The sequence below is a fragment of the Hemiscyllium ocellatum genome, chromosome 28 (assembly GCF_020745735.1).
Source record: "Hemiscyllium ocellatum isolate sHemOce1 chromosome 28, sHemOce1.pat.X.cur, whole genome shotgun sequence".
Lineage (NCBI taxonomy): Eukaryota > Metazoa > Chordata > Chondrichthyes > Orectolobiformes > Hemiscylliidae > Hemiscyllium > Hemiscyllium ocellatum.
In genome coordinates, this window is record NC_083428.1 from 46442127 (window position 1) to 46465342 (window position 23216).

Below are 23216 nucleotides of genomic sequence, written 5' to 3' on the forward strand. Positions count from 1 at the left end.
CCATTTACTCCACAGAGGAATTCTTTAACATCAAGGAGACCAAGGTAGAGGATAGTGAGATCATGGTTTTCTTCAAAGTGATGGCCCTCTTCACATAAATAAACATCATCCTCGTCAAAGGAACACTGACCTCACTGCACAAATACCTGACATCACCAACTCCATCACTAAGGACAGTGTACTCAAACTGGTTGACCTGTGTTTCACTACCCATTTCACCTTCAACGACAAGGCCTACAAACAAATCAATGGGACACCTATGGGATCATCGATATCCCAGTCAATTCTACCCAGCTCCTCCCTTCTGCCTCTGTAGTTGTTTTGGATGTAAGTTTGTTTGCAGAGCTGGAAGGTTCATTTTCAGACATTTCGTCACCATACTATGTAGCTTCATCAGTGACCCTCCAGTGAAGCACTGGTGATAGTGACCTGCTTTCTATTTGTGTTTTAGGTTTCCTTGAGTTGGTGACATTATTTCCTGTGGTGATGTCACTTACTCTGTAGTTGTCTTTATTTAGCTATAACACTTACCTCTGATTCCATGTTCTCCTTCTCAAATTGCAGAGTAAATTCAATCAAATTATGATCACTGCATCTTAAGGGTTCCCTTACCTTAAGCTCCTGTTGGGGAAAGAACTAAGTTATGCAGTGAATGACTCACTTGTAGTAGTCCAATTTAGAAATACCATGTCACACAAGCCTTGAATATTGACTGACTGATTTATTTGTGAGTTCACGCCGAGAAAAGTTGACCAGCTCAAGCAGATGGCCACAAGTCACTGACACGATAAGAAAGTTGCATGATTATATAGGTTACAATCATTTAACAATTAGCAAACTTAATTAAAGGATAATGAACAAGCTAGGCATCATGCACAGTCATTAGTTTCAGTTACATAAGGTCTGGACACTGTTGGTACACAGTAGCATCATACAAAGAAAAGAATTCATTTATTAGTACAGCTGCAAGGCCAGCAGTCTTAGTTGGGCATGGGAAACATAGGCTTTTAGCAAGCAGGCACTAAGATGAGATTCAAAATGGTTTCCAGGCTTTGACAAAATGGCTGCCACGAATCTCTCAATTCTCCCACTGCTCCTTTATCGAGTCTGCCTTATTGCACAACACTAAATTCAGTAGATTTGGTTAGATTCCCCATACTGTGGAAACAGGCCATTCGGCCCAACAAGTCCATACCAACCCTCTGAAGAGCAACCCACCCAGACTCGTTTCCCTCTGACTAATGCATCTAATACTATGGGCAATTTAACATAGCTATGTTAATCTAACCTGCACATCTTTGGACTGTGGGAGGAAACCGGAGCACCTGGAGGAAACCCACGCAGACACTGGGAGAATGTGCAAACTTCACACAGCGTGAGCCTGGGATTGAACCCAGGTCCCTGACACTGTGAGGCAGCAGTGCTAACCACTGAGCTACCGTGCTGTCCCACTCTTGAACCTGTTGGACAAGGACAGGGGTTGAAGCTCCTGCAACTCTACCTGCCTTACTCACAGCCACACCCTCCTGTCCCTGACCACTGGCTGAATTACTATCTCCTGAAATACAGCATCCAGGTAACTCTGTTCTTCTCTGTATCACTATGTTGGAAGCTCATTGAATCTGAGCTGGAGTTCTTCGGCAACCAACATTTACTACAGACACGGTCACTGGAAATCACAATGGGGGGCCACCAGCTCCTACATCATCCAGAAACAACACATCACCTGACCCTCCATCCTTATTTTATTTCATTAATTTTGAATTTGCTGTTTTAATTTTTTAATGTTTTTGTATCTCTGCTTTTGCCAGTTGTAACCAATAAATGAACAAGATTCAGTTTAATACAGATTCAAATTGAGCAAACCCCTTATTAGCCAATGAAATCACAGTCCTCCTGTGCCATCACTTTTCGGTTTTCTCCTCAATCAGAATCTCTTAACTCTCCAGGCTGCTATCCATTCACTCCTGTCGCGAAGTGAAGGCCCCATATATCTCTTATCTTCCCAAACTGCTCTCCGTTCACTCCCATTCAGCTCCAGTCCTGAAGTGAAGACGACTGAGGGAAATTAATAAGGACAAAAAGAACTTGAAGCAAAAGCAGATAAATGGTTTAGTTTGGAGAAAGGTAGGATATTAAATAAAAACCAGCCACGCTGCACTGTAGTAAGTCATTGCATAAAATGAGGGAATTTACGGCACAAAAGCATGCTATTTAGTTCAACCAATCTGTACAGGTGTTTATACTTCACACAAATCTCCTTCCACTGTTCTTCATCTAATCATTCCTTTCTCCTTCGTTTATGTTTTAACTTCATTTTAAGGTTGTTTATCTCAACCATTCCACAACAGCAAATCGTAAATTCTGACCATTTTCAGGATTAAAAGTAAGTTTTCTGTCAAAAGCTGCCTTCAGGTTGACCATATCAAATCCTTCATAATTTTACATCATATATCCTTCTTCAGCATTTTCTAGACAAAAGAACACCAGGCTATTGAGCCTTTCAGCTGTTAAATATTACCACTTAGTTGTGATATGAGTTCATTTGCAACATCTGTGCTTCCTAACCTCTTTTTAAATATGTAGAATGGAAGAGAGCAAGATGCTCAAAACAGGATGCTATTGACTACAAAGCACATTGTGGAACATGAAGGTTTTGTATGGAAATGAAATGTTGGATTCCATATTGCATCACGATGTTAGAATAAATTATGTTGAGAGTATCAGGGCCTTCAAGTGAAGGCAAGGTAATGGCAGAAGAGACTATTGATATGGAAAGGAGGTTACGTGATCTTCCAAAGAACAGAGCATAGGCAAACTGATGTATTGCTCTGGTTACATCAAAGGGCTTAGGAGGGATTTGATCTTGAGATGATGATGGGAGGGAAAGAAGCAACAGAATGCTTAAAGGTAAAGGGAATCATGATCCATTAGAATGATGTTAAATTGTAGTATAGTCGGTTCACAGAAAAGAGAACATGCTCCAAAAAAAGGCACTCTTGTGTCTAGAGTAACAAATAAGATGCATATAGAAGTAAACACGCGAAAAAAAAACTTGCATTGTGAACCAAATTGTTAGCATGAAGGTTTAACAGTATGGTATCATCTGCAAACTTACTAACCATTCCTCCAATATTCACATTCAAATAATTTATATAAGTGACATTTATAAAAATATCCCTCCAAATATTTCCTATTCATGTACTTACCCAAATGTCTTTTAAATGTGTAACTATACCCACATTCAATGCTTCCTCTGGAAGTTTGTACTGTACACTAACCACTCCTTGTAAAAAGAAAATGCATGTCTTTTTTTAAATATTTCTCTTCTCATAAAAATATATCCCTTGTCTTCAAATCTCCCATGCTAGGGAAAAGACACCTGCCATTCACCTCACATTATTTTATAAAGCTTTATAAAGTCACCTCATAACCTCCTACACTCCAGTGAAAGAAATCCTAAACTGTCCAGCCTCTCCTAACTCAAATTCTCCATTCCTGGCAATATCCTGGTAAATCTGTTCTGAACATTTTGATGTCATCTGCAAACTTACTAACCATGCCTTCTATATTTTAATCTATGTCATTGTATAAATGACAAACAAAAGTGGACCCCATATCAATCTCTGTGGAATACTGCACATCACAGGCCTCCAGTCTGAAAAGCAGCCCTCAAGCATCATTCTCTGTCTTCTGCCATTAAGCCAATTTTGTATCCATTTGCCAGGCTCATCATGAATCTGATGTGATCTAACTTTACTAATTAGTCTATCATGTGGAACCTTGTCAAAGATTTTACTAAAGTCCAAGTAAACAATGTTTACTGTGCTGCTCTCATCCAATCTTCCTGGTTATTTCCTAAAAAAATCTCAGTCAAGTTTATGAGAAACTATTTCCCTTGCACACAACCATGCTAACTATCCCTAAGCATTCCTTGTCTCTCCAAATGGCATGTAGACTTGCTGTATTTCTTATTTGTACTGAAACTACTCTAGTTGTTTCAGAACTCCTTTCATCTGGAATTGCTATAGTTCCTGTGTGCATCAGCTTTTTTTTGATCAGTTAAATGTTGTTTTTGATGAAGTCTGCACTCCACCATACAGAAATCCCTCCCCTGCAGGATGAGTCCAAGTATTTGGAACTTGAACTCTAGCTCAGGAATTCTGAGTCTCAGTATCTTAAGTTAGAAACATATCCCAAAAACGTGGCAAACCAGATGACTGTACTGTCCAGGAACTTCAGACATATTTAACCCATGAGCAGGAACATAGAATAGTCACAGAAAGAAACCAGTTGTCACTGTCAGTCAGAGTAGAGATGATAGGATTTTTTCCCTGCTCTTTCTTATTCTCCACTTCTCTTTCTACTTGCCTCCACCCCCAACTTTTTCCACCCTGACACTCACTGCCAATTGAGTTTCTAAAGAATAATTTTAACCCATTGGTGAAGCAATTGGAGCCACCTGCCACAACTCAAGAGGGGAGAAGGGGCTATGAACAATCACTGAGGAGGAAATGGGATCGATGAATATTGTTCTGGGGAGGTTGGGAGTGAACTCACTGAGCCCAAAAAGATTGCAGATGCTGGAATCCAAAGTAGACAAGCAGGAGGCTGGAAGAACACAGTAAGCCAGGCAGCATCAGGAGGTGGAGAAGTCAACATTTCTGGAATAACCCTCCTTCGGAAATGGAAATGATGTGGTGTTTCAGTGGAAACAAACGTAAAAACCTCAAACTTGGGAAAATACAGCAATTCAATTGGGTATAATCTTAACATGATGATTACTGAAGGGTTAGGAGGAGCTGCAGATTAATAGGGGGTTGGGGGGGGGGAATGCAGGGAGAGGAAAGAGATGGTGGGGTAGTGATAGGTGGTAGGTATGACCTGATTGGTCGTTGGGAGGAATGAATCCAGTTGGTAGCTGGAAGGAAGGGTCGGGAGGAAGGGAGGAGGTGGGGCTAGACAGAGAATCAGAGATGGGCACGAATGTTGTTTGAAAATGGAGATCTACAGTTTGTTCTTCTATAATGCATTGGTTGCATTCTTGTGCAACACCACTTTATAGAAAAATCATGTTTTAGAAACAGCATTTAAAGTGTAGGCAATGTAATTACATTACAGCCACCACACATTTTGAAAGTTTGCATTTTAGAAACAGCGTTCCCAGTTCAACGATCACATTACAGCAAATTTGTATTGACAAAACACATTATGGCAGAGTGACCTATACTTGGCTACAACTGTTAAAAAGGCAACTGAGCTACTTTGTTCTCAGGTTTTTAATTGAAGGTCGGGAAGGTAGTGGAAGTCTCACTCTTCTTAGAGTCCTGACAATATGTTCAGCTTTTGGAGGCAACATGGGTCTTGTGCACCCAATGACCCCAGAGCCTCAGGCAAAGGAGGAGGTCACTGCTTAAAAATTAGAGGTTGCCCACTTAAAGAAATGAGGTGATTTTTGTTTTTTTTGACTTCATGATTCTTTGGAGCCCTTCCTGAAAAGAGGAAGTGTCCTTGAGTATTTTTAAGATTGTGGTAGATAGATCCTTGTTAAGCAATTGCATGAACAGTTGTCAGCACGAGATGGGAATGCAGATTTAAGTTTACAATCGGATCAGCCATGATCTTGGTGAATGTCTGAGCAGACTTGAGGAATTGAATAGCTTTGTACTTCTAATTCAAATGTTAACATGTGAGATACAGAGGGAAATTGGAAGTGATCCAAACCTGAAACTGGCAGAAAGGGTTTAAGTAGTGGGTGGACCGGATGCTGAGAATGATCAGTAGTGAACCAACCAGTATCGGTCTGATGAAGACCATTGCCTCATTCAAGAGTCGATGTGTCTCACCTCAACTGTCTGCAAGTGCCAGAGAAACTACAATTGACTGGATATCTCAGGAGGCTATCAACTGACCCGTGTCCCCTGAAGGAAATCCAATGCAATTGCCTTTGAAAATCATAATGGCATTAAACTTCTACACCTATGGCTCCTTCGGTGGCTTATTAGTATTACGACTTGGCAGTGAACCCTTCTGGTAATTCAACCTCACACACAGAAAAGCTCACCTTGCCTCGTAATCTAAGTATGAGTGACCGAGAACTTCCAGATTCTACTATTTAAAGCAAATAATATCAATTTATTCTTTAACACTAAAAGTGAGCATTAAACAACAGCTATTAACAACTGAGTCCCTTTTTCTCTTAACAACTTATTATTTCCATCCAATTCTATAATAATGTACTGTTCCAATAAAAACCCATAATGAAATTACATCAACTTAATTTCAACACAACACAGCGGCTGTCGTCTCTGGTGTCCTCCTCCGTTCCGCTGAAAATCTCCCTGACTCACCATCTGTCTTTTGAATGGCAGTCTCTCTCTATGCCATTTACTCTCTTACTTTCAAAATGCCTTTTTTTTAACTACCCCCAAGCATCAGATCGTCTCATTGGTTCAAGGTTGTCAAAAACAATAAATTCAGACTCGATTGGGTTTTATCATCCTGGGGCATAATTTAAACTGATTGGCTAAATTCAAATTGTTGTCAAAAGGACAATCAAAATCTGGTATCCATTTCACAGCCAAATGTTACATATTTCAATTTTCCAGTACATGCTGAGATTGCTAGTTAGGTATATGACAGGTCCTTGTAAGCTCTCAGTGCAAAACAGCATTCACTTTCTCTTCAAGGTACAGTACTCACCTTAAACATCGTAACATTAGTGTAAATGTGAGACATCTCCCCAGCCGATGTTCATTGTTGCATCAAACAACTGAGAAATGCCCTCTTTTAAATGGCTGGAGAGTTTGTTGGTTATAGAATGGAGTAAAAATACCAAGTGAATTTGTATTTGCAGAATTATCTTTGCAGGTACATTCTATTTTGCTCAAAGATGCAGAACCTGCATGCAGTTAATTAAGCCAATCAATCCATTTAATATTTGTAAATTCCACTTTGAAAATAGAACCTGTTTGGAATACAAACAGACTCTAACCACACACCTTTAAGGCAGAGATGTTTTGTTATAAACCTTAAATTATCTCGAGAACGTGACTTAATAAAAGTTTTGGGATTTACATATTAAAGAACCGAAACCAGCAACTCTGTTCTAAAAGATGAAAGACTTAACAATCTAGATTTGTTCAATTCTTCATTGTATCACTGTGATCTTTGGCTATAAATTCTATGTCTTCTGGTCCTGCTTCACCACCAGCTGATAAACAAGCAGCCCTCAGAAAGCTAGTGCTTCCAAATAGACCTGTTGGACTATAACCTGGTGTTAGTTTCCTGATGAAGGGCTTATGTCCGAAAGGTCGATTCTCCTGCTCCTCGGATGCGAACTGACCTGCTGCGTTTTTCCAGCAACACACTCTGGACAATAACCTGGTGCTGTGTGATTTTTTAAATTTGGTCAAATGAATATTAATCAGTCAATATGAATATTAATAAAAGAACATGAATATTAATCGATCTGTATGAATATTAATGATGGCCCCGCCCCTCAGCGCGGTGACGGCATGGCGCCGCTGCCTGTCGCTGAGGCCAAGATGGCGGAGCGGGGGCAGTCGGTGGTGAGGGACGGTTTGCGGGTCTTCATTCTCTGCCTGTGTTGGTACACCGTGAGCTCGGGCGGCAATGTCATCAACAAAGTCATCCTGAACCGGTTCCCGTACCCGGTCACCGTCTCCCTGTTCCACATCCTCTCCATCTGCCTGTTCATGCCGCCGTTGCTCCGCGCCTGGAACGTCGCCCCGGCCGGGGAGCTGCCGCCGCGATACTTCAGCCGCCTCCTGCTGCCCCTCGCCTTCGGCAAATACTTCGCCTCGGTGTCCGCGCACATCAGCATCTGGAAAGTGCCCGTCTCGTACGCGCACACGGGTAGGTGCACGGGCATTGGCACCAGGGGAGGGGTGAGGGTTTGTGGGGGGCAGACCTGAGAGTGGGGGGGGGGGGGGGGGGGGGGAATTGGAGCTGAGAGTTGGGGGCAGTGGGGCGGGGGGCGGAGCTGAGTGGGGGGAGTAGTTGGGGGTGCGACAGAGCCGAGAGTGGGGGGATATTGGGGGGCAGAGCTGAGAGTGGGGGCGCGGAGCTTATTGGGGGGGAACAGAGTGAGGGGGGATGGAGCTGAGAGTGCGGGGAGTAGTTGGGGGGGAGCAGAGCTGGGAGACGGAGCTGGGAGTGGAGTGGGGGGGGTAGGAGACGGAGCTGGGAGTGGAGTGGGGGGGGGGAGACGGAGCTGGGAGTGGAGTGGGGGGGGTAGGAGACGGAGCTGGGAGTGGAGTGGGGGGGGGTAGGAGACGGAGCTGGGTGTGGGTGAGGGAGTGTGGGGGAGGAAGGAGACGGAGCTGGGAGTGGAGTGGGGGGGGTAGGAGACGGAGCTGGGAGTGGAGTGGGGGGGGGTAGGAGACGGAGCTGGGAGTGGAGTGGGGGGGGTAGGAGACGGAGCTGGGAGTGGAGTGGGGGGGGTAGGAGACGGAGCTGGGAGTGGAGTGGGGGGGGGTAGGAGACGGAGCTGGGAGTGGAGTGGGGGGGGTAGGAGACGGAGCTGGGTGTGGGTGAGGGAGTGTGGGGGAGGAAGGAGACGGAGCTGGGAGTGGAGTGGGGGGGGTAGGAGACGGAGCTGGGAGTGGAGTGGGGGGGGTAGGAGACGGAGCTGGGAGTGGAGTGGGGGGGGTAGGAGACGGAGCTGGGAGTGGAGTGGGGGGGGTAGGAGACGGAGCTGGGTGTGGGTGAGGGAGTGTGGGGGAGGAAGGAGACGGAGCTGGGAGTGGAGTGGGGGGGGTAGGAGACGGAGCTGGGAGTGGAGTGGGGGGGGTAGGAGACGGAGCTGGGAGTGGAGTGGGGGGGGTAGGAGACGGAGCTGGGAGTGGAGTGGGGGGGGTAGGAGACGGAGCTGGGAGTGGAGTGGGGGGGGTAGGAGACGGAGCTGGGAGTGGAGTGGGGGGGGGTAGGAGACGGAGCTGGGAGTGGAGTGGGGGGGGGTAGGAGACGGAGCTGGGAGTGGAGTGGGGGGGGTAGGAGACGGAGCTGGGAGTGGAGTGGGGGGGGTAGGAGACGGAGCTGGGTGTGGGTGAGGGAGAGTGGGGGGGGTAGGAGACGGAGCTGGGTGTGGGTGAGGGAGTGTGGGGGAGGAAGGGAACTGAGTGCGGGGAAGGGAACGGAGCTAGGATGAGGGGGGGGATGTAGCTAGGAGTGGGGGAGACGGAGCTGAGAGTGGTGGGGGGAGCTGTCAATGGGAGATGACAGCACGAGAGTGGTGAGTGAGAAGTGATGAAGTCATTTGCGGATGTGGAGAATGAGAGAGGGGAGGGGTAACAATTAGGGGGACAGAGCTGAGAGTTGGGGGCAGGGGAGGGGGGACAGAGCTGAGAGTTGGGGGCAGGGGAGGGGGGACAGAGCTGAGAGTTGGGGGCAGGGGAGGGGGGACAGAGCTGAGAGTTGGGGGCAGGGGAGGGGGGACAGAGCTGGGAGTTGGGGGCAGGGGAGGGGGGACAGAGCTGGGAGTTGGGGGCAGGGGAGGGGGGACAGAGCTGAGAGTTGGGGAGGCAGTGGGGGGGACAGAGCTGAGAGTTGGGGAGGCAGTGGGGGGGCAGAGCTGAGAGTTGAGGGGGCAGTGGGGGGGGGACAGAGCTGAGAGTTGGGGGGCAGTGGGGTGGGGGAACGGTGCTGAGAGTTGGGAGGGCAGTGGGGGGGGAACAGAGCTGAGAGTTGGGGTGGGCGGAGCTGATTTGTGGGGGCAGTGGGGGGGTGGATGGAGCTGAGAGTTGGGGGGGAAATGGTGCTGAGAGTTGGGGGAGCAGTGGGGGGGAACAGAGCTGAGAGTTGGGGGGGTGGAGCTGAGAGTTGGGGGGAACGGAGCTGAGAGTGGGGGGGGCAGTGGGGGGGAGAACAGAGCTGAGAGTTGGGGGCAGTGGAGTGGGGGGAGTAGTGGGGGTGAACGGGGCTGAGAGTGGGGGGTAATGGGGGCGGGACAGAGCTGAGAATGGGGGGGTATTGGGGGGGCAGAGCTGAGAGTGAGGGAGACGGAGTGAGGGGGGATGGAGCTGAGAGTGTGGGGAGTAGTTGGGGGGAGTGGGGGTGGGACGGAGCTGGGAGTGGGGGGGGACGGAGATGAGAGTTGGGGGGTATTGGAGGGAGACAGAGCTGAGAGTGGGCGAGGGAGTGTGGTGGGGGAACGGAGCTGAGAGCTGGGTGGGTGGAGCTGTCAATGGGAGATGACAGCACGAGTGGTGAGTGAGAAGTGATGAAGTAATTTGCAGATGTGGAGAATGAGAGAGGGGGAGGGGTGACAATTAGGGGGAACAGTGGTGGGGAACCAGAGGGGAGAGGGAGAACTAAAGATTCCAGTGGCTTGAGAGAGAGAGACCTAAGTAGTTTAAGGTAATTCTTGTTAGTACGGAAAATCACCAGAGAAATTAATGGGGCTAAAAGTTGATAAATCTGCAAAAGATGATGTTACACATGTTCGAGTAATTGGCCATAGAGATATTTGATGCATTAGGCTTCAAAATTCTGTAGCTCTAGGATGACTCCTGTGAATGGAAGGTAGCAATGTCACCCCACTATTGCAGAAGGGTGAGAACTTGGAGCTGCAGACCTGTTAGCCAGACATCACTGCTGGAATGTATTGTAGAGGATGGGATAAACTGATTGGTCATAGTCAGCATTGATTTATGAATGTGAAATTATGTTTGACAAACTGGTTGGATTTTTGTAAGATGTTACAAACAATACTAATAAAGGAACAGCAGGTGGGCATAGAATACTTAGATTTTCAAGCATGGGAAATGGTTTACTGGCATGGATTAATGATTGGCTACTAGACAGAAATCAGGAGGAGTAAATGGGTCATTCTGACATTGGCAGGCTGTGTAATGGGCAGTCACAAGGATCAGTACTTGGTCAGACATAGTGCATGCACTAAGAGTATGGCACATGGAATATGATGTTGAAAAATGTGAGGTTATCCACTGAGGTAGAGGTCTGCAGAGTATTTCTTCTATGGTAATAGTTTGGAAAGTGTAGATTAAGGACCGAGGTGACCTTGTCGATAAGTCACTTAACTTGCTGCACCTGCATGTTAGCCTTATTAGGAAGGTTAACAGAATGTTAGCCTTTATTACAAGAAAATGTGAATATAGAAATATTTGAAGTCCTGCTTCAATTGCATGTGAGATTAGTTAGACAGTGTATCTAGAACGTGCAGTTTTGGTTCCCTGATCTTAAGAAAAATGTTATTGCAATGGAGGGCGTGCACCAAAATTCATATGACTTGTTCCTTCGATGGTGGGACTGTCCCGGTGAGACAATTTGACAAACTGGGTTTGTATTCTCTAGAGTTTTAAAGAATGAGAGGTTATGTCACTGAAACTAAAATTCTTAAACACTTGGACAAGATAGAGCCAGTTAAGATCTTCCCCATTGGAAAGTCTAGAACCAGGCACAATTTAAAAATATCAGCAATGCCATTTAGGGCTGAGAGATGAAGTAATTAATATACTCAGAATTGTGAGAATTTGGGATTCTCTAGCATAGAAGACTGTGGAAACTGTCTTTGAGTATGTTTAATGTAGCAAACGGACTGCCAGTTGCATACACTTGGTGAAAAATGTTCAATCAGCCACAATCATATTGAATAGTGGGGCAGGCATGATGGAGCTTAATAGCATATTAGTGTCTTTTTTTTATTCATTTGTGGGATGTGGGCATTGCTGGCTGGCCAACATTTATTGCTTGCCCCTAGTTGCCCTTGAGAAGTAGTGCTGGTGAGCTGCCGCCTTGTACTACTGCAGTCCACCTGCTGTGGGTTGACCCACAATGTTACTAGGGTGGGAAATCCAATAGTTTTTTTTTCCTGGGGTGGGGGGAATCCAGAACTAGAGAGCAAAGGTTGAGGTGAGAGGGGAAAGATATAAAAGATACCGAAGGGGCAACTTTTTCACACAGTGGTACGTGTATGGAATGAGGTGCCAGAGGAAGAGGTGGAAACTGTGTTACAATTGCAACATTTAAAAGGCATCTGGATGGGTATATGAATAGGAAGGGTTTGGAGGGATATGAGCTGGGTGCTGGCAGGTGGGACTAGATATGGTTAGGATATCTGGTCGGCATGGATGGGTTGAACCAAAGAGTCAGTTTTCATGCTGTACATCTCTATAACTCTATGTTGACCCAGTAACGACAATATATTTCAAAGTCAGGATGGTGAGTGCTTGGAAGGGAACCTTCCTGTATTTCTGCTGTCCTTGTCCTTCTAGATGGAAGTGGTCATGGGATTGGAAATTGCTGCCTGAGGATTTTGTGTCTGAAATATAACAGGCTTTATTTTATCTGACATCTCAACCAATAAAGTTGAGAGCTCCACATTTGGATTCCAGGTGCTTTAAAATGTCATGAAATAGTCGAGCAGGTTTGTACTTTCTGTGCCCAGGTATGAGATGTGTTAGGTTGACTGTTCTCTTTGCTATGTGTTGGGGTTACAATGATGGTATAAGGCTGAATGGCATTCTTTATCCACAAACATTGCCAGCTGTTTGAAAGGAAATGTGACCTGTTGCACCCCTTAGCTTTCTGAGGTGAGCAGCTAAAACTGTGTCAAGAGTTTCATTGAGGTTTTGATTCTTCAGGTTTTCTGTCATATTCATCTCGAAATGCCTAGCTTTGACCGACAACAAGAGGAACAAGGAGCTGGATGAGGAGACTGCTGTCCTCCATGCTACATTACTTTCTAATTTCACCATTTTCTTCCAACATCAGCTTGCTTTGTTTTACTCTTAACCCTCAGTCTTGACTCTTGATAGGCCATTGCAGCAATCCATATGAGCGTGACCCATTCTTCAATTAGCTGCGACAGCAAGTTGGCTATTTAACCTTGGAGATTCGTACTTCCAGTTTGTTCTTGTCTGACTGTTCAACAGGGTGGCTAAAATAGCAACCAGGAAGACTGACCCTATGTTCTTCTTGTTTTGCGTGGGAGATTGTCAGATTAAATAAAGCTGTTATATTTCAGAGTTAAAAATCATACAACACCAGGTTATAGTCCAAAAGGTTTATTTGGAAGCACTAGCTTTTGGAGTGCTGCTCCTTCAGGTGGTTGTGGAGTGTAAGATCATAAGAGACAGAATTTATAGCAAAAGTTTACAGTGTGATGTAACTGAAATTATTTATTGAAAAAGACCTGGATTGTTTGTTAGGTCCCTCATCTTTTAGAATGACCAAGTTGGCTTCAATTCTTTCATATGTAAATCGCACAACTTTTTCAATATTACATTCTCAAGTGAACTTTAACAATTGTGTCATGTAATGCATTGAAGGTATGAGGTGCCCTGTGTGAGACTGTCTGTGCTGCAATGTTCAGACTGATTCTCATCTAAAAAACAGACTTACAGAATCTTACATGGATTGATGCAGTTTTTGAGCAAAATAAAATGTAATTCTGCAAGCACAAATTCACCCCACAAACTTGTGTGTGTGGGGAGTATTGGGTCTCTGTGAGAGAGTGACTGTGTATATGTGAGAGTATAAAGGGATATAAGGCTGTGAGGGGGAAAGTGTGTGCATTAGAGTGTGGGAGGGAATATGAGAGTGTATGAAAGGGGGTTAGTGTGTGTTTGTGTGTAATGTGACATGAACCCAGGATCCTGGTTGAGGCCATCCCCATGGGTACCGAACTTGGCTATCAGCCTCCTCTCAGCCACTTCGTGTTGTTGCTTGATCCAAAATCTGCCTCGGAGGAGGGTCATCCAAAGGTCCGAGGTCAAATGTCCCGGACCGCTGAAGTGTTCTCTGACTGGAAGGGAACTCTCCTGTATGTTGATTGTTGTGTGATGTCCATTCATCCGTTGCCATAGCCTCTGCTTGGTCTCGCCAATGTACCATGCCTCAGGGCATCCTTGCCCACAGTGTATGAGATAGATAACGTTGACTGGGTCACATGAGTACCTGAACCTTGTGGCACAGACAGTCTCTCAAAGGCATCTCTCATCTTCCGTGCATTATCTGGACCGACATGACACAATTGTTAAAGTTCATTTGAGAATGTAACTTTGAAATGGTTCTGCGATTTACGTATGAAACACCTGAAACTAGCCTGTTCATTCGAAAAGATGAGTGACCTAACAATCAATCCAGGTCTTTTTCAAGATATAATTTCAGTTACATCATACTGTAAACTTTTCCTATAAATTCTGTGTCTTATGATCTTATACTTCACAACCACCTGATGAAGGAGTAGCGCTCCAAAAGGTAGTGCTTCCAAATAAACTTGTTGCACTATAATCTGGTGTTGTGTGATTTTTAACCTTGTATACCCCAGTCCAACACCAGCACCTCCAAATTATATTTCAGAAACACCCAAGATCCTCAGGCACCACCTTCCAATTCCACGACCACTTCCATCTGGAAGGACAAGAACAGCAGAAATATGGATATGCCACAACCTTCAAGTTCCCCTCCAAGCACTCACCATTCTGACTTGGAAATATATTGCTGTTACTTCACTGTTGAGGGGTCGATATCCTGTAATTCCCACCCTAATGACATTGTGGGTCAACCCACAGCAGGTGGACTGCAATAGTACAAGACAGCAGCTCACCACTACCACATTCTCAAGGGCAACTAGGGACAGGCAATAAATGTTGGCCAGCCGGCAATGCCCGCATCCCACAAATGAATAAAAAATAACGGACACTAAGCTCCATCAAGCCTACCCCACTATTCAATATGAAAATGGCTGATGGAGTCACAGCTCAATAGGATAATGAAGAAAGGCGTTTGTATGCTTTCCTTTATTGGTCGGAGTATTGAGTTCAGGAGTGGGAGGTCATGTTGTGGCTGTACAGGACATTGGTTAGACTGCTGTTGGAATATTGTTTGTAATTCTGATCGTCTTCCTATCGGAACGATGTTGTTAAACTTGAAAGGGTTCAGAAAAAATTTACAAGGATGTTGCCAGGGTTGGAGGATTTGAGCTACAGGGAGAGACTGAATAGGCTGCTGTTGTTTTCCCTGGAGTGTTAGAGGTTGAGGGGTGACCTTTATAGAACTTTATAAAACCAGATAGGGTAAATAGACAAGGTCTTTTCCATGGGGTAGGGGAATCCAGAACTAGAGGGCATTGGTTTGGGGTGAGAGGGGAAAGATCTAAAAGGGACCCGAGGGCAACTTTTTCACGCAGAGGGTGGTGCGTGTAGGAATGAGCTGCCAGAAAAAGTAGTGGAGGCTGGTACACTTACAGCATTTAAAAGGCATGTGGATGGTTATATGAATAGGGAGGGTTCAGAGGGGTATGAGCCAAGTGCTGGCAAATGGGATTAGATTGGGTTAGGGTATCTGGTCGGCATGGACAAGTTGGACTGAAGGGTTTGCTTCTGTGTTGTATATCTCTATGACTGTATAACTAAAGCAGAGATTCATATCAGTACTGTCCTATCAGACACTGTCTTTTAAGTGAGCTGTAACAAAATCCCTATTTTCCTGCTCAGGTGCACCCTACATGATTATTCAAAGAATTTCTTTTGTGTCTTGATCAGTAGCAGAAAGGCCTGCTGTCCTTTAAAGATACACAATTCTATGATATTCATCCCTCAGCCAAAACTACAGACTGTCATTGCTGTTTGTGAAATTTAATGCGTACTGCTATGTTTGCTTGCAAATAGTAGGGACTATGATTATCTTAATTGGCTTTGAAATATTCCGAGACATGCTGCAGTACAATTGTAACATAAATTACAAGTTATTTTCATTTAGATCTCCCTGAGTACCTAAATAAAAGTTAACTTTTAACTGAATAAAAGTTAACTTCCTAACTGGCTTGCAACTCTTTTTCTGGTATCATGTTACTGTCTACATTTTACCTTGTTGCTAGGACCTGGGACCCCTCCACTCTGTTCTGTGGTTTTTCCAAATATCCAGATCTTCACATTGCTTTTTAATTCTTTCCTCAACATGGCAGTTTAGATGTGTGCCCTAGAATCTCTTTCCAGTGTCATGGATTTTATGAGCTGCAAAAATCTCAGTGATGCTCCAATCCTGATATTAAAGTGGAATTTGATGATAACACAGAATCTGCCTTTGGATTTTCATGTAATGAGTGGTATATCTAAGAAAGGTGGGTGTCATGATGCTGCAGGTCAATATGGCATGAGATACAGTACTTTCGAATCCCCACTGCCCTTTCATTTCTTAAGCTCGCTGTGACTGGCCAGGAAATTGCAATTTGACAGTTCCTGGAAATCTGATTAAAATACTGTTTGTTTCTCTCTGTTCCAAATGAGTCCCTCAGAGAAACAAGATCCAAATCAAATTCCCAGTCTGATTCAACTTAGCTGACTGCTGACTGGTTGGCTTCAGTGATATGCCAGGATTCATTTTTGATTACTCTGCTGTATGTATCCTTTTGTAACATACGTGAAATTGGATTGTATTCTGATGGAATTTACTCCTCCCTTTCAGTCCATTAGCTTGTTAGCATTTGTTGTCCAACCTGATGTGAATGATCATTTAGGTCAGAGTATTTGAGTTAGCCCAGTTTGCTGGAAGCCTAGTGTATGATTCCAAGTAAGAGACAACATGGGTTCAGTCCTTGTCTAGCTGGTGTGTCCTGCCTGGTCGCAAAAACCATGGCAGAAGCTGTGATTGAGTGACACAATTGGTGATGTTACCTGAGGTAGGAGGCCAGGCATTGTCACATCTAATATTAATGATGATTTTCAGTAATTTCCTATTGCTACGTCATGTACTTAAGTGAATGATTGAACTTTCCAGGAACTGCAATGCAGTGGTCTACCAAGGAAATGTCAGAGTTTTTTAAAGCTTTCTGATAAATGTGGATAGCAAGTAGGCAGTCAGATGCTGGAGCTTTTCTGCTTTACCATTAACAATATTATAAAGGCAAAAGTTGATAAAAGGCCATTTGGCCCATTAGAGCCTATTCCCTTCTAAACTCATGTCAAAGCTTTTTCCTGTACCCTAACTCTTCTTTGGAGACTGATCACCCTATTTATCTATTTACTTCATTTTACTCCTACAGCTTTAAATGGCAGATTATTCCACCATCTCTTCTCAATCTGCGTAACAACATTCACCTGAAAAACATTCATCTTAACACTTTAAATGTCTTCTGCTCATGTCATTCCTGCTTACTTTTAAAGTAATATTGAGATTGTGAAGCACCTTACTATTGGTACTCGCTGCACTCTGTACCTTTATACAGTAGAGTTTAAACAGCTGCTTTACTTCAAATGATAAAACTGTTGACTTAGTGTTTAAGCAGTTGAGATATACATCATTTTTCATCGAGGTTTTAAAAAATTGTTAACAAAAAGGATCAGCCATAATTTACTGTCTACCTTGCAATTGTTTTACTTCTTGAAAAAGCCTTTGGTGGAATATTTTAGTGATTATATTGGGAATGCATAATTTAATTGAAGCTTCATCTTCAGTTCTTTTGTTATAATTTGTCTTTCACATGCTTGTCACAATTAAAGGACACATCAACACAATTTGTCATTCGTCAAGTGTTGGATTGCTTGTCAATTAACAGACACTATTGTTGGAACTTATTCTCTGCCAGTGCTAAACTCTTCAGCACTTGAGCTACCTCGTTTGCACTAGCTCCACCCTGTAGCCACGTTGTAAAGTTTTACAGTGGCAGGTGCATCTATGATTTGGTTTCCCTTCCACCAATCCTCTAATCACATTACTGTGCTGACGTTTAGTATAGCAGTTTTGGACTGGCTGTGTTTCATTCTGCATGCATCATTACACTTTGTGCATTTACTATCATTTTGTGTAAGCCGATCCAATTACAGTAACCACTCTGTTCTTTAGGGCTTTGTGGTTTCTGTGAGTAAAGTAACTCAGTGGAGGCACCACCTGCACATTGTAATCTGTGTTGTTATGGGTGAGAAAAGGTTTACAGTATTTGGCTTTAATTCTGTTGTCCTGTAGAATGCTGGTTTAGGAGTGACCATTTGAATTTGGTTATTGGCAAACTGTCAGTGACTTCTCAACAGTATAAGTCAGCATCTGGAGAGCAGGGCTGAGATGGAAAGATATAAACAAAATGTCCCAGAGAAGTTATGTGAAGCTGCTAGAATTCTGAGAAGTTGTGAAAGGAGAAGTAGAATCTGAAAGAACAAAATGCTATGGGTGCTGAAAATCTGAAATAAAAATAACAGAAAACTTTGGGAATCTTCAAGTCTTCAGTGGGGGGGGGGGGGGTGAGAGAGAGAAAAGTTAACAATTTGATCTTTTTTCAGTATGTTGAACCATGCCACAGAGTAATAAGATGGGGGTGATGCCACTTGTTTTCTTGGGTACTAAATTGGCATAATCAAGATAGTAACTATGATTCAACGACAGTTCATTGGCTGTAAAATAGAAAAGATATCAAAATTGGGATGGAATTGAATTTGCCCTACTACCTTGCAGTACTTTGCCTGTGCACAGTGCAATAAGCAAGTCTATTATATCCACTGATCCCATGAGACCAGTCCTTCTGCAGCTCCTCAATAAAAGAGGATCAGAACTCAGTTGTATTGGCCCAGTGATTTTAAAGTTTGCTGTTGGTTTCAAATTCTCCAGTCAAGCTGTTCAGCAATCTTCCGAGCCAGACAGAATTCAATTAAGTGCAAAGACTTATGCGCATTCCAAATGGCAAATTACGTGAATCCCTTTCAATGGATGATGAAGGTAGTTTCATCCTTCAGGTTGTTCCTTACTTGTTGCTCAGGTCAGGCTTTGTGTAAAGTCCCACTCTCTAGAGTCATGTTCTTGAAAATCAGTGCATGCTAAAACTTTGTAAGATATGGTTGACAACCACAAGCATGAATATCAGCACAGTAGGAGCATGACTAGGAGTGGGATGTGACCGGCTGACTGTGTTAAATGTTTCTATCAGAAATAGTGGAAATATTTATTTTACCTGATGAGTTTTCCTTTTTAATTATCCATATGTATCTGCTTGTCTTAAAATTGAGAGAGAGAATGTCATGGGTTCAAGTTCCATTTTAGACTGAACCCAATGATTAATTGAGCACAGTGCACAGTCCACACACGAAATGGTGGAGGTGCCATCCCCAAAATAGTGTTTAATGGACAAGATCCCATGAAATTCTTTATGTATGTATTGGGATCCTTTTCTTGGTGTCCTACTCAATATTCACTCAGTTGATGTGAACTTGAAACATAAGGTCAATAGAGTTACTGTTTTTAAGAGCTTCTGTTTGAAAATATGACAGCCAATATGCAACGCTACTCTTTCAAACTACTTCAGTCATTTTAAAGTACTTTGAGATGTTCTGAGGCAAAGAAGGTGCACAGGTGCATTAATAAAATAAGAAAGAGGTCTCTCAAACTGTATTGTGCTGATGCCATAACTTTTGTGGAGCTAGTCAACTAATCCCATTGCCCAGCAATTAAAAGGCTTGACATTTGTTAACCTCCCAGCCCGAAAACATTTATCCAAATCTCACTAAATGTTCAAAAAAAAGTTGCAGATGATTAGATTACTTACAGTGTGGAAACAGGCCCTTCGGCCCAACATGTCCACACCGACCCGCCGAAGCGCACCCCACCCATACCCCTACATTTACCCCTTACCTAACACTACGGGCAATTTAGCATGGCCAATTCACCTGACCCGCACATCTTTGGACTGTGGGAGGAAACCGGAGCACCCGGAGGAAACCCACGCAGACACGGGGAGAACGTGCAAACTCCACACAGTCAGTCGCCTGAGGCGGGAATTGAACCCGGGTCTCTGGCGCTGTGAGGCAACAGTGCTAACCACTGTGCCACCGTGCCGCCCACAATGCTAGAAATCTGGAACAAAACTGACTCTGAGCTTCCTGTTGCCTGCCAGTTCGATGCAGCACTCTGTTCTCTGGCCAACCCCTGTGTCTCGGGTTTGCTGCAGTGCTCCAGTAAAGCTCTCTCAAGCTGGAGAAACAGCTAGAAAACCCAGCAGGTCTGACAGCATCTGTGGAGAGAAAGCAGAGTTAACATTTAGAGTTTATTTTTGTGGGGGAGTATGTTGGGGTGGGAGGTTTGAAGAAAATAGCTGGAGATGAAGACTGGAAAGAGGAGAACCATTGGACAGAAAATTATATAGGTAAAGGTCTGTCTGGATGAATCAATAGCTACTAATGGGGACTATTAGTAGGTGATAATGGGATGGTTGTGGCAGCAGCCATGTGATGACAAGGCCTCATATGGGGGCTGGGATAAGGACATGGAGGAGATACTCCTGCCTTAAAATTATTTAAGGTGCAAGTGAGGACTATAGATGCTGGATATCGGAGACAAGATTAGAGTGGTGCTAGAAAAGCACATCAGGTCAGGCAGCATCTGAAAAGCAGGAAAATCTATGTTTTGGGCAGGAGCCCTTCATCAGGAATGCTCAGGATTTACCACTCTGGCTGAAGGAGTCTCTCCTTATCTCCATTCTAAAAAGTCTTCCCTTTACTTTAAGGCTGTGCCCTTGGGTCCTAGCTTCTCCTACCAATGGAAAAAACTTCCCAACATCTACTGTGTCCAGGCCATTCAGTATTCTGTATGTTTCAATTAGATCCCTCCCCATCTTTCTAAACACCATCGACTATAAACTCAGAGACCTCATGCAAGCTTTTCATTCCTAGCCCATTCTCATGAACCTCCTCTGAATATGCTTCAGGGCCAGTACATCCTTCCTCAGATAAGGGGCCCAAAACTGTGCACAGTGCTCCAAATGTAGTCTGACCATCGCCTCAGAAGTACATTCTTGCTTTTAGATTCGAGATTTCTCAAAATAACTGCCTTCATTGCAATTGTCTTCCTAACTACTGACCCAACCTGAAAATTTATCTTGACAGAATCCTGGATTAGAATCCCAAGTCTCTTTGCACTTGAGACTTCTGAATTTTTTCCCCAATTAGAAAATAGTCCATGCTGCTATTCTCCCTACTAAAGTGCATGACCTCATACTTTCCCATGTTGTACTCCATCTGCCACTTCTTTGCCCACTCTCTGAATCTGTCCAAATCCTTGTGCAGCCTCCCTGCCTCTACCTGTCCCTCTATCTAACTTTATATGATCTGCCAGAATGTCCTCAGTTCCTTTATCTAGATCATCAATGTATAAAGTGAAAAGTTGTGCTCCCAACACTGAACCTTGCAGAACACCACTTGTCACCTGCTGCCATTCTGAGAAGAAAACTTCGATCCCCACTCTGTGCTTTGTGCCAGACAGCCAAGCTTTTTAGATTAGATTAGACTTACAGTGTGGAAACAGGCCCTTCGGCCCAACAAGTCCACACCGACCCGCCGAAGCGCAACCCACCCATACCCCTACATTTACCCCTTACCTAACACTACGGGCAATTTAGCTTGGCCAATTCACCTGACCCGCACATCTTTGTGACTGTGGGAGGAAACCGGAGCACCCGGAGGAAACCCACGCAGACACGGGGAGAACGTGCAAACTCCACACAGTCAGTCGCCGGAGTCGGGAATTGAACCCGGGTCTACAGGCGCTGTGAGGCAGCAGTGCTAACCACCGTGCCGCTTCTACCCCTCTTTCCTCTGACACCATGGGTCTTTATCTAAATCAGTAGCTTCCTGTGTGGCACCTTGTCAAAGGCCTTATTGAAGTCCAGAGAGATCCATTGGTTCTCCTTGCTCTAACCTGCTCAATACTTTCTCAAAGAATTCTAGCAGATTTGTCAGGCATGATCTCCCCTTCATGAAACCATGCTGACTTTTCCCTATTTTACCACATACTTCCAAGTATTCAGAAGCTTCACAGTGGATTCCAGGATCTTTGCCACAATCGAAGTTAGGCTAATCGGTCTGAAATTTTCCATCTTTTGTCTTACTCCCTTTTTAAACAGGGATGTCATGTTAGCAACTTTTCCATTCTTCTGGGACCCTTCCTGATTCTCGCGAGTCCTGAACGATCACCACTAAAGCCTCCACTCTCACTTCAGCCCTTAGAATTCTGGGCTGTAATCCATCTGGTGCAAGTGATTTATCCATCTTCAAGGTCATTCAGGTTTTCTAGCACCTTCTATGGTCAACATAGTCGAATCTGCCCCCTCACTTTCTTGAATTTTTGGGATATTATTCATATCTTCCACTGTGAAGACTGATGCAAAGTAATTATTCAGTTCCTTAGCCATTTCTTTGTTCCCCATTACTATCTCTCCAGCATCTTTTTCCAATGGCCCAATCTCCACTTTTATCTCTCTTTTATCCTTTCATATATCTAAAGAAACTCTTAGTTTTCCTTTATATTACTAGCCAGCTTACCTAAATATTTAATCTTCTCCCCCCTCTTTCTTTTTTATCTTGCCCTCTGTTGGTTTTCCACTGCCCTTTGCAACATTATATGCTTTCTCTTTTGCTTTAATGCTAACCCTGACTTCCCTAGTCGTCCTTCCTGTTACCATGCTTCATTTTCCTCAGGATGAATCTCTGCAGTCCCTCTGAATTACTCTTAGAAACTCCTGCCATTGCTGTTCCAGTGTCTTTTCTGCTAGGCTCCTCTCCTATTGAACAACTCCGAGCCCTTCCCTCATGCCTCTGCATTTATCTTTATTCAGCTTAGTACTGTAACCTCTGACTCTATCTTCTCCCTCGCAAAGTGCAGAGTAAATTCAATGATAATATGATCATTGCCTCCTAAGGGTTCCTTCACCTAAAACTTCCTTGTCAAGTCTGCCTCATTGCACAACATTAAATCCAGTATTGCCTGTTCCCTAGTGGGCTCCACTACAAGCTGCTCGAAAAGGCCATCTTGTTGACTTTCCACAAATTCCTTTACTTGCTATCCACTACCAACTGGATTTTTCCAGTCCACCTGCACATTGAAATCCCCCAAGACAACTGTAGTTTTGCCTTTCTTGCATGCTTTTTTGATCTCTGGGTGTATAGAATATAGAACAGTATAGCACAGTACAGGCCCTTCGGCCCTTGATGTTGTGCCGACCTTTTATCCTACTCTAAGGTCAGACTAACCTACATACTTGTACTAACTTCAATGTTCCTATCCTAGAGTTGCTTAAATGTTCCTAATGTATCTGACTCTTCTACTACTATTGCTGGCAGTGCATTCCACACACCCGCCATTCTGAATAAAGTATGCCTCGTCATGATAGACGTTTCTGCCATGGGAAAAATGTTTCTGCCTATCCACTCTATCTATGCCTGTCAATATCGTGTACACTTCTATCAAATCAC

The 23216-nt window shown here is 44.1% G+C and overlaps 1 protein-coding gene across 1 annotated transcript in view; it reads left to right on the forward strand.

Annotated features, from left to right (window-relative positions):
• Window positions 1-7522: 7522 nt before the first annotated feature.
• The window catches only part of slc35e1 (solute carrier family 35 member E1), a 63406-nt gene continuing 47712 nt past the window's right edge, over window positions 7523-23216 (forward strand). The window contains exon 1 of the mRNA XM_060846393.1: window positions 7523-7878. Coding sequence (XP_060702376.1) covers window positions 7548-7878 — 331 coding nt within the window. The 5' untranslated portion in view covers window positions 7523-7547. The remainder of the gene's footprint in view (window positions 7879-23216) is intronic.